This window comes from Spermophilus citellus (genome assembly GCF_964194105.1).
Source record: "Spermophilus citellus genome assembly, chromosome: 7".
NCBI classification, from domain to species: domain Eukaryota; kingdom Metazoa; phylum Chordata; class Mammalia; order Rodentia; family Sciuridae; genus Spermophilus; species Spermophilus citellus.
In genome coordinates this window covers 30416768-30429242 of record NC_138188.1, presented here as the reverse complement: position 1 = coordinate 30429242, position 12475 = coordinate 30416768, and the positions used below count along the sequence as shown (strand labels likewise).

At 33.2% G+C, this 12475-nt stretch overlaps 1 protein-coding gene across 2 annotated transcripts in view; it reads right to left on the bottom strand.

Annotated features, from left to right (window-relative positions):
• Positions 1–12475, bottom strand: part of DNAJC13 (DnaJ heat shock protein family (Hsp40) member C13) — a 124063-nt gene that overhangs the window by 79777 nt on the left and 31811 nt on the right. For both annotated transcript variants that reach the window (XM_081300893.1, XM_081300894.1), the window contains 11 exons: positions 10872–11072; positions 8239–8445; positions 8052–8147; positions 7412–7503; positions 5597–5763; positions 5408–5487; positions 5143–5312; positions 4604–4703; positions 3362–3469; positions 2321–2476; positions 1520–1576 (listed from right to left, as the gene is read on the bottom strand). In XM_081300893.1, the coding sequence (XP_081157019.1) occupies positions 1520–1576; positions 2321–2476; positions 3362–3469; positions 4604–4703; positions 5143–5312; positions 5408–5487; positions 5597–5763; positions 7412–7503; positions 8052–8147; positions 8239–8445; positions 10872–11072 (1434 nt within the window). The remainder of the gene's footprint in view (positions 1–1519; positions 1577–2320; positions 2477–3361; positions 3470–4603; positions 4704–5142; positions 5313–5407; positions 5488–5596; positions 5764–7411; positions 7504–8051; positions 8148–8238; positions 8446–10871; positions 11073–12475) is intronic.

Below are 12475 nucleotides of genomic sequence, written 5' to 3'. Positions count from 1 at the left end.
GATGATGTGATGTTGGGGTAGTTGTTTTTATTTTGATTTTACTTTGTTTATATGGATTCACTTTGGCAAACAGATAAATAGGACTATTAATCAAAGAACTATGAATTAGATAAGCAGTATAACAATTTAAGATAATCTATCAAAAGGTAAAAATGTTCATGTTAGTACCAAGTACTATTATACCAAATGAACATGTAGTATGTACACAAATATGTACACGGTATGTATATGTACATATACCATTTTTAACAGTACACATATAGTCTGAGATGAAATTCACCAACATACTCATAGAAATGATACTGGGTGGTAAAAATGTGGATGATTTATTTTCATTTAACCCTTGTATTTTTCTGTACATCTTGATTTTTTTCTTCCAAGATTATAGACTGCTTTTATAATTTGAAAAAAGAAAATTTGCCAGGATTTAAGTATAAATAGTCTTTTCCACAGAAATCACCAGATATGAATCTAATACGTGTGGTTTGTACCTGAAGTCAAAAGTCAGCATTTTGATTATACTTAGTATTAAACAAATATTTTTGTATAAAATGAATAATTGGATGGCATGTATAATATGAATGGCAACATGTTGGTTGGCTGCATGGGCCTAACTTTCCTTGGCTACCACAAACTCAGATGGGATATTTACTTTTGAAAGCTAAAACTGAGCATAACATCCAATAACTAGAGGGGAGAAATTAGCCCTTAGTAGTATATACACACTGAAAATGCAAATAAATTTTGATGTTCCAACCAGTTTGATGCCTTTTTAAAAAATTCAACAGATGTCTAAGGACATACTCTGTGCTTCTTATTTCATTCTGAGCTATACTGATATATCACAATATCAAGTTTCTTTTCCTCCTCCTTGGTAAACAAAACACTCTTATGTTTTATCCAAATTGCTACATAATGACAACAAAAAAATACAAAAATTCAAGTCATTTAGATTGATGTCATTGTAAACATCATACTATGTGCTTGAAATTTATAACCATGATCATTTTTAAAAAATTTTTTTTTAAATACAAGGCTAAAGCAACTATTTGAGAAGCAATATCTTATAACCTGAATATCAAATCCTGGTATCTAGAATTTCGTTTAAAATGCATTTTACCAAGAAGTTTTTGTTGCTATTCTCATTTGATATCACCTTGCTCTGAACTCAAATAACAGATTTCTATGTAATCTCAGTACCTCAAGATTTCAGACCTTCATCATCATCACCCAGTGAAAGAACAAAAGAAAGCTAACTTTTAATTCTTTTAAATAAAACAAATAATGTAAGAACAAATTTATTTGCTTTATAACCCTACTTACTAAAGAATTTAAAATTCTCTTTTTTTTAATTATTGAGGATCATTTCTTCAACTAGTTTAAAACTAATATCTAACTGGAGAGTTAAAATTACTTTTCTTACCCAGAGTATAGCATATTTCCCATAAAAGGCAATTTTGTCATTTTCAATTAAGATGTCAATCAACACTTAAGTTTAAAATTTCGAAATTGCTCTCACCTCTATTATTGCCTTCATAACCAATCCAGCTCCCTTTATAATTGCCATGGAAGGATGCTTTAAAAAGGTGAAGGGAAAGTATCAGTGAATAAAAAAAAAATTTTATTCCAACACAAGGATGTACAGTTTCATGCAAGGTTATGAGCTATAAAATTAGGAAATGATATGTCTCAAAATCAGATCAGAGTTTAAATATTTTAGATATTCTCCAATATAGCTTCACAGTTACTGATATGCAAACATAAAGGAATATAACAGAAAGTAGATGGCACTTTTTTCCAACGTTTATGAATAGCTCTGCTAAAGCTCACTGTATTATTTGGTAATTTGTTAAAAAAAAAAAAAAGCGGGGGGTGGGGGGAACGACTTTGGGCATACCACAGAAAAAAAATGAATTTTTATGATGGAAAACAGTGGTTAACTGCCATCAACAAGGCGGTCTAAGTGAACTACCAAGAAACCTGTGAGCTAAAATGTCCTCACATGGTAATGATGTTAGGGTTAGGTTGCATTTGTCATTATATTAGAAGGGTGCACAAACTATTTTAAAAACAATTTTATCCAAAAAGTAGCATTCTTGGGGCTGGGGATGTGGCTCAAGCAGTAGCGCGCTCGCCTGGCATGCGTGCGGCCTGGCTTCGATCCTCAGCACCACATACCAAAAAAGATGTTGTGTCCGCCGAGAACTAAAAAATAAATATTAAAAATTCTCTCTCTCTCTCCTCTCTCTCTTAAAAAAAAAAAAAAAAAGTAGCATTCTTAAATTAGTTGTTATCTGGTAGGAAAAATACAAGATCTTACCTGAAAGAGTTTAAAGAGGGTTCTTCCATTGGAGGCTACCATCTCTAAAAGCATATCAAACTGCTGCCCTTCAGTCGTCTCACTATATGGAGCACAGAGGGCAAAGGTAAGGAAGTCCAAAAGTGAACTAATAACTAGGGCACCAGTCCCATGATCCTGAAAGAAAGCATCACACTGCTTTAAAAATATAAATATAGAGCTTAAACAGCAAAAATATGTTCCTTTTCTCTTATTCTATATGCTAGGCATAATTACTAGCTTTAATTTTTCAACCTTAAGTTCAAAAAAATTTTTTTTTGGTAGTGGGGATTAAACCCAGATATACTATACCACTGAGCCACTTCCCTATCCCTTTTTGAGGCAGGATTTCACTAAGTTGCTGAGACTGGCCTCGAATTTGTGATCCTCCTGCCTCAGCCTCCCAAGTCGCTGGGATTACAGGTGTGTACTACCACACCCAGCATCAGGTTCAAATTCTGATAATTTACGTAGTACAGTACTTCCTTTGCCAATGTAGCAAATCCATCATCCTCAAAAGGAACATAATTAAAATTCAGTCAAATTTCAAGAGAAAAACAGAATCTTCAAATGTGTATACTAAGGTTAATGTGTATTTGAATAAAAAATTATCTTTGACAATACTTGCAAGATTATGGCAATTTGTTCATGTTTCTTCCAGTTACATGGAATGTCCATCTCCAAAACTGTTCCCAACGATTGAGGAACTAGATGTCAGTTAATGGGAAGATCTGACTTACTTTTAAAAGTTTATTTCACAATTAGAATTTTCAAGAAAGAAACAAAACTCTGGAATATTATTGGAAAAATCTAAAAGCTTTGCAATGTATCCTTCCCAGATAAATGGATATAGTACTAAAAGAGAATATTTTATTACTAGTGACCAAGCTAAACTGTGACGAATAAAAATCAAATATGTAGCTATAATACAAAACCCCACGTTGCGCTTGTAGAAACCACATTGCAGAAACTTTCAATAATCGTACAGGATTTCCCATGAAGACAAATTTAATAACAACTTACCACATGGGAATTAAATTTCTCCAGTAAATTTTCCAGAAACTTCTTTGAAGAGAGAAGAGAAGCTTTGTTTAGCTGTTCTTGTCTTAGGTCATAGTCATCATGCATGGGCTATCAATTAAAAATAGTAAATTTCATAAGCAGTCTCATGTGCTGGCATCACAAAAAAATTCATTTATAAAGAATATTCATTATAAACTGGAACAATTAAAAACCACACCATAAAGTGTATGGCAGAAAGGAAACTCATGATTAAGGTTTCTCTTTAATTCACTTTTGGTAATAAATGCAAGGTTTACACAAGGATTTACTTATGTTTGTTCTATACAATGTAGCTTGTCTAAAACACTTTATAAGGAATTAAAGTCCTAGATAGAATACAGAAAAGAGATAAATCAGAAATTTCAAAGGTATACTGAACAATTATCTTTCCCTCCACAAACTAGCACCAAGTTAGCTATTTATTGATCAAACAGCTTTCAAATGTGCTTCTTCAGCCTCACTACCTTACTTCAGCATCTCAGCTCTTATATATAATTTGATCAACAAGCCTCCTTATCTCTAATCTATCCTCCACATACCATTACAGTGGACTTTCTGAAAATCAAACCTGATCTTGTTACTTAAAAATTTTTCAATGTTCCTCACTAAAGATACAAACCCAGCTCTTTTTTTGATACAAAAGGCTTTTGGATGACTTGTCTCCGCATCTTCCTCTGGCAGCAAATCCTAATTATCCCCCAAACATATCTTGTGACCCAACCTTATTTAGCTATTTGCTTCTTCCCAAACATACCTTTCTATATGTTATTCTCTATTCCAGGAAGTTCTGCCGAGAACTGAAATATCCTGACCCATCCTTTAATATTCAGATCAAATTGAACATCTCTAGAAAGACTGAGAATTTTTCACCTTCCTTCTACCACCAAACAAAAAATAAGTGTGTGTGATGCCATAGCCCCACAATCTTGTGTTGAATGCATATGACTACTTTAATAGACTGTTAGCAATTTGAAGGAAGGAAGGAACTGTGTCTTAACATCTTTGCACTTCTAGCACTATGGAACACTGCTTGGTATGTAGGATGTATTAAGTAAATGTTTTTTGAGCAAACAAATGGCTTTGAGAGCAACTTATGAAATATAGAATCATGGTACAAGGAAAATCTGGGTCCACAGAAACTAAAACCTTCAGTCAAGAAACTGGTTAAGAAAAACCAGTTTCCTTAAGAAAAGTACTACTTACACACATGAGGGCACAAAGCATATCAACGGCTGCATGGATCACTCCATTGTTGCTCCTCTTGAGTGCTTTTACTACCTTCACCCCTAAACGCTCCCGAAACCTTGTAGAACAAAAGCAAGTATATAATAGCACTATCAAAACATCTGTTAGTATTTTATTATTAAGATACGGTAGGTCATCTTAAGTTTCCATTATTGTATGGTAGCAATTACATATTTGAACCCCATTACTCAAACATGTTTTCATAATAATCTTTCCTTTGAGTAGAGGATTTTTTAAAGGTTAACTAAAAGTATGACAAGTACTTTCCCATTCAAATTCACTAAATCAAGAGTCAGTGATATTACTCATTTTATGCATCTTATATCCTTCATCAGCCCCACTCATCTTTCCTTTTCATTTCTCATGAATACAAACTTCCAGATTATTAGATAAAAGGTATCATGTTTAGTCAGCAGTAAAGAAATAAATTATTCAGTATTTTTTATTTTGCATTGTTTAAAATCTGTAAGAGAAGCTAAGTTCAAAAGACAACTTACTTTGGAAGCTGAGTGAAGGCCAGAAAACCAGCTTTGGAAGCTACAAGTCTTCTTACAGCCTGGAATTGACTCTCAAGTTCTGCATTTGAAGCAACAACATCTCCCTCTTGGGACAATAATGCTGTTATGGCATTATTGATCAGTTTTTCTTTGTTTTCTGAGAAAAGACCCTGGGCAAAGAAAGAGTATTTTAGAAGTTTCCATACCGATTAATAATAATGAACAAATTATGATGCAATTTATCTTTATATATTATATATCTTACATCCTGCGTTACTGCATGTAGAACTCCACTATATGAAATATTAGCATTGAACCTGAATACAGCATCTGCAAAGTTGCCATCTGTAAGGAGAAGATTCAAAAAAAAGATTTAGAGAACTATGTTCCTAACTCTTAATATTATCATCAAGTAGATGTATGGAAATACAACTACATTAAAATCAATACTTACTTGGAGGTGTAGCTAAGAATCTGAGATGCAGGCTCTCTACTTCCTCATCAACAGGCATACTGAGTAACCCCCATCGCTGACCTTTATGGGTTGGTGTCATTTTTACACAAACATCTCTGTTGCCAGAGGCTCTTACTCCATCCAGCAAACTTGCTAACAAGGAATCTCTAGGCAAGGTTAAAAAATAAAATAAAAAGGATTTAGAATTGATAATTAAGGGGAATTTTGATTCAGAATGTAGTACAGGCACTTTGGTAGGTAACCTGCTTTCGGATGTACAAAAAAAACAGAGCTTTAGGAGAGCCTAGAGTCCTAACACCAGTTTTTCACCTTGCTGCTATATGACCTATATCAAAGAGTTCCAGCTTTTCCATATCATTGCCAATAATCAGCATTGATAGTCTTTTGATGTTAGTCATTATAGTGGATCTAAAGTAGTTTTAATTTGTATTTCCCTAATGAGTTATGATCTTCTCATGTATTTATTTACCACTCAGTTATCTTTTCTAGTCAAGTGTTTATGTAAATCTTCTGCCCAAAGGCTGTTTGATCATTTTAGGATTGAGTTGCAAGAGGTCTTTATATATTATAGACACAAGTTCTTCATCAGCTATGTGTTCTGTAAATACTTTCTCCCTATCTGTAGCTTGTCTTACTATTTTCAAAGTTTTAAATTCTGAAGATGTCTAATTAATAAACTTTTTCCTTTTATGGACTGTTTTATTATATTTAAGAAAAGTGTCCCTAATCCTAGTTACAAAAAAGTTGCTTTACTTTCCACATATAAGCATTATTAGTATAATGACACATTTTTCCTAAGTTATAGTCAGGAATAAACAAGATAATGTACATAAAGTATTTGACAAACTGAGTATTGAGATCTCTCCTCTGATTAAAACACCTGCACTCCTGTTTTTTCCTTAAACTTGGAACAGGAAAAATTGTAACCTTTTGCTTATATTTCTAGTCATGTTGACTTGTGACTGAGAGCTTTCTAAGATAAACTGTAGTTATATTATAGCAAGTAAAGAAGAAACAAATAAATACAAATCTCAAGAAGGCTGTATTGTACACAGTGGCAAAAAGTACCCAAATTGTATGGAATAACTTTAAAATATAGACTCTCTAGAACCAACTCACTACGACGACATGAAAGAACTACCTGAGATATAAGAATTGCCAATCTCATGAAAACAGTTTTAGTACACAAAGGGAAATGCAGATATTCACATCAGACATTGAACATTCACATTAGCAATTATGTGTTATAAGCCAGCTGCAGCAGCTTATAGGTTTCCACACGAGAAATAAGTCATGAGTAACATAAAAAATTAAGTATGTTCCACTGGTTAACTGCTAAGTAGCTTTCAATATTAGCATATAAAAAACTAATTTCAAGTGTATTTAATATATTAAAGTAACCTGTTGCTTTTATCCAATTTAAAAATGAAAGTAAGAGGTGCTATTTTGAAATACTTTAAAAACACCAGTGGGCTGGGGATGTACCTCAGTCTAAGAGCGCTTGTCTATCATGCAAAAGATCCTGGGTTTAATCCTCAGTATGGAGGGGAAAAAAAGGTTACAGAAATACACAGTGCTTTCATCATTTCATTTAAAATCAAATTACTATTTTTATGGTCTTTAGGAATTTAAAACTTGAATAAAGATCTTTTTAAATAGGCAATAATGTCTTCCAAAGTTAAATAATTTTAAAGTTCCAGATTATAAATATTTGTTTTTCCTTTTTGATCAAGCACTTTGCTTTTGCACATGCTGGGAACTCAAAAGCATGATGAGATAAAAAGAAATAAACACCTTTCTGTTGAAGAGTATTTCCGGACTTGCCCTTTTATAAATTCAATGGTAAAAAGCTGTGGATTTTCGGAGTCACAAACCAAAGCAAATACCTAATGAAAAACAAAAGAAAGTTCAACAACAACAAAAAAATGATTAGTTTTTTTTGTACTTCATTATAAAAATTGCACACCATCATTTAGTTTTACCAAAGTCAATATTTAAAAATGCAACTTGTTTACAATACCGGAGTTTAAATTTGGTTAAGAGTCTTAATAAAATTTTCATATAATTATTGAATAAAAAGTTCCACTTTTTTTAAGTATTTTTTAAAGTTGTTGATAGACCTTTATATGTGGTGCTGAGAATAGAACCCAGTGCCTCACACATGCCAGGCAAGTGCACTATTGCTAAGCCATAGCTCCAGCCCAAAAGTCCCACTTCTGATATAGTTGAAAATTATTGTTGGAATCTTCATCAATCAATAAATTCATGAGGTCAATAATCTTTATTTGACCAATAAATCTAAATGGATTAAGAATTAAATATGGATTCTGTTTCCCATTCTTTAGGAAGGAGTAAATATATTAAAAATAAATAAGAAAATTACTCAATATCAACAGGAAGAAATCTCACTTAAGCTAATAATGCTGAAACTTACTTCTCCCAAAGGCTTCAAAGTTGCAATATTATAGGTTGCTGGATCACGTTCTACTAAAGATGTTTCTGTGAGTGCTAAAAGTCTTTTTACAGGTTCCTTCAAACAATAAAATAGAGATTAAAAAGTTATTCAAGAAAATTATTACAATCAGATGAATAAATTTTTATTTTCAACATACAGGTCTTACCGAATGTCTAGGTGATATTTTTTGGACCACGAATTCTGCTAAAGATGTGATGGATTCATCTGTGCTGTATTTTCCAAAGCGAAGATTCAAATATTGCTCAAATTCTAAAGGTTCTTTCCTGATCCGCAATGAAATACCTATGTAGTTGCCAGCATGATCTATTGCGCTTTTGATAATCTCTTCTCTTTGTTCTGATGCAAATAAATGCTGCACAAATTTTGGATTTTTAAAAGTCAAAAGTTAAAACAACTAAAACATAACTATATTTAATCAATTCATAGGAAGGATATTAAAGTAGTATTAAAGTAGCAGCAATTCTAGAAAAGAAAGGTAATAGAATGTCTCAGAAGGAAATGAGCAGTTTTATAGTTGAAAGACTGTTACTAAATTAAAATCACAAAAGTCTGAAAAGTCTGGCGCACAGAGCCTTACATCCAACTCACTGAATGGAAATTATCTCATCATTCCTTAAGTTCTGACTCTTACCATCTTGTGCAAAACAACATGCTAGGGCTCAATAAGAAACCCTACCCAATCTACTGGGGTGAACAGGGACTGTGTGGGTAGAATTCCGATTCAACTAAAGTACTCTTATTTAAAATCTGTTTTACATAGTGGGTTTCCTTGCAAGAATGTTTAAGAGTCATTTCCCTATTGATGTTACAAATCAACTTTTAGGTTTGTATTTACAAAGGTAAGGTTAAGGAGACATCACTACTTGCATTTGGTGCCCGGAGACCAGAACTGCTAAAGGTCCTGCAAAAGCAGAGAAATATCCCCCACACAAAAAAATGATTTGTCCTGGCCGGATGCCAATAGCTCCTCTGCTGAGAAGCACTGGGTTGGATCATATTTAAGAGTCTGATTTTATTACATGAGTTCACTTCAGTCACCACTAATGCAGAAGATATTAAATAAAATTTTGTTGAATTAATTTGTGTGGTATCATATATTACAATGAACTGATTTATTTCCACTAGTGTCTTTTAAAAAGCAAAGAATATATAATCATCCCTCATTGTGGAAGACTAGTTCCAGGAAGTCCCAGAGATACCCAAATTATATGCAGATACTTCACCATGTTATAATCTATGCATTCTTCTATATACTTTATATCATCTCTAGATTACTTACAATACCTAATTCAATGTAAATACTATGCAAATAGCTGTTATACAATACTGTTTAGGGAATAATAACAAGGAAAAAAGTACATGTGCAATTTTTTTCCTAAATATTTTCAATCCACAGTTGGTTGAATCCAGAGATGAAGAACCCATAGATTTAGAGGATAGATTATACTTAGAAAATGGATAATTCAAACTAAATCTTCTTATTATAGCCAATCAAGAATAAATGTTGTTGATAAAGTATCAAACAGTAGTCATTCATGTTCAACTTATTGTTCCATTAAAGAGCTTGTTTGAATTACTGTGATACAGCTATGTTTTTAGGGTCTAAAAGGCCCCATACCTATAATTTGGCCCGTTTTCCACCGAAAGCTAATGGCTGCAAAATTCCATTGCTCAGAGAAGACACATCTGTGGACAGCGCAGTCGAGACTTCTTTAGGGTGGGAGAGAAAACTAAGCTTTGTTCTTTTGGGTCTAGACTCAGAGGTAAGCAAATATCTAGCTGTGTGCTCCCCAAATGAAGGAAATTAGGATGTTACCAATCAAGTGGTTTCTAGGACAAAAAGAGGCCTACAACTCTGTAAAGCAAATTGTATTTTTATAAATCAGATTATGTAGCTGCTCTCCTCATTATTCTTTTTTTTTTTTTTTTTTGGCCTTTTGCTACTATCTACACTTTTATTTATCTAAAAATTCTAGGCTTGCCTTAGCTCTGCTTCCCAGGGAAGGATATTTTATCCACAAAACACTGAATTTAGGGGTAGTGGTCCCAGGCTTCTAAGGGAGCTAAGGTAACAAATTCTCAAGCTAAGGAATCTTTCAAGTAAGTTCAACTTAGTTCTTCCTAGAGACTATATATATTGCCTACATTTGAGATCTTGGGTTTAAATTTTATTACAGAAAGCAGGATAGTTCAAAAGGTGGTCATCATCTGTAGTTCAGCTTCTATTACTAATTTAAAAACATCTCAGCATCTTAAGTAGTTTCTACTGTGCTCCACAACTTACTTAAAAATAATTCAAGATCCAAGTAAAAACAAGCAATAAATTCCAAATATGGCATTTCAATACATACTTGCATTACATATTACAAACAGCTTGACAAAGGACAGAGGACAGAACACTCTCCAAAAAAATAAAAAGAAATTTGTATTACTTTTTTAATAAAAAGAAATTAAATTAGAAACTTTCAGGTAAGGCATTAATACTAATGAAAATAATAACTGTAACTACTATTTATGGAACACTACTAAGCCATGTACTGTGTAAAGCATTTTAGGTAGATAATCTCCAATCTTCACTAAAAACACAGGATGACATATTACCCTCCTCACTTTGAAGAACAACAAAAGGGTTCAAGTCCACTTATTTTTGACAGCAAAGCCTGCACTCTAAATACCCTACCTTCTCCTCTGAGGTTCACATGAATTTTCAAAATGAAGTGTAAAAACACTTTCTTCCTTCAAACCCTTTTAAAATGCTGTTTTAAAAACATTACTCACCAATCTACTAAATCCTCCATAAAGTATACAAAATCCTCCTTGATAATCAGAGAGATCTACAAAACCTTCAATGTTTCTATAGTCATAGGAACAGAGTACTCTGTTGGTTGTAGGATTAATTTGGTCAAAGCCTCCAGGAGTTACTTCCAAAATTACAGGTTTTCTTGTATCACTCCAGTGATGCTTATAGCAGTTGTATCTCTAGAGAAAAAGAATTACTTTTAATTACATATTCAAGCTTACCATACAATAAAGTCATATTTAATACATCCATCACTGCTGAAACAATCAAAACTCAAAACATAAATATTTATAGTTACTATCCAAATTGTAAAAACATTTAATTTAGCTAGAGAGGCTATATTTATTTAATTAAGAATGTTCACTCTAACTGAAGACAATATGTTCTTTTTTTTAATTAGCAAAGACTTTGGGTTACACGATTTTATAAAACAATTTTAAGAAACTCTTATGTAAATTAAATGGGGCGAGGGATAGGCCTATAGTCCCAGCAACTCAGAAAGCTAAGGTAGGAGAATCCTTTGAGCCCAGAGTTCCAGGCCAGCCTGAGCAATACAGCAAAGACCCATCTCACATTTTTAAAAAATAGACATTCTATCTGAACAGAAAGATATTCTGAAAGACTAAATGAGTTTTAATGGGGGAAAAAATCTCATTTTTTGATGATACATTCTTTTCATCCACGTTAGATACTGAAAACAGCTAAATCACATTTCAGGGAAAGTTATAATATTCAATTTAAACAACCCGGTTTGCCTCTACATGTTAATGTATTTTTTATATTTATACACACACACACACCAAAAAAAAAAAAAATTCTGAAGCCTAAATTATACCTGAACCTTTTCTAATCAAAGCACTGGAAATTTTCTTTGAGTCTGGATTATATTGGCAAGTAAATTTCTATTTAGATGATGCATTCCATGAGTACCAAATGATTAGAACAATCAATATCCATTTACTTACTAGTTTTATTCTTAAAAAGAGAAAAGATTTAATTGAGGTTTCTAAGCTAAGTGAGGCAGAAGAGGAAAATAAATTTAAATTAAAGGATAAGAAAGGCAGAGAAATGATAATAAGGTGTCACATGTGAAATGAATATCCCCTTCTGTTATGATTTGGATGAGATGTCCTCCTGTTAATGCAGGAACACTAAGAGGTAAAGTGATTGGATTGCTGATGTAACCTAACCAGTCTGCTCTAGTTTAAATGGACTGACTGAGTGGTAACTGTAGGCAGGTGGGGCATGGCTGGTGGAGGTAGGTCAATGGGAGGTATGCCTGGAAGGGTGCATCTTCCCTGTCCACACACCAACTCCCTCCACCCTTGCCTTCCTGACCCTGCCATGAGTGTAGCAGCTTTCTTCAACTGCGCCCTCTCCCTCATGATATGTTGCCTCACCTTGGGGCCAGAACAATGGAGTAGGCCATCCATGTATGTACTGAAACCTCTAAAACAGTGATATCAAAATTAACTTTTCCTCCTTTAATTTGTTCTTGTTGTGGCCAAAAAAAACATCTCCCATGCCCAAATAACAGTTTTGTACCCATCAGTATGAAGAGGAATACATGATCAATTGCACA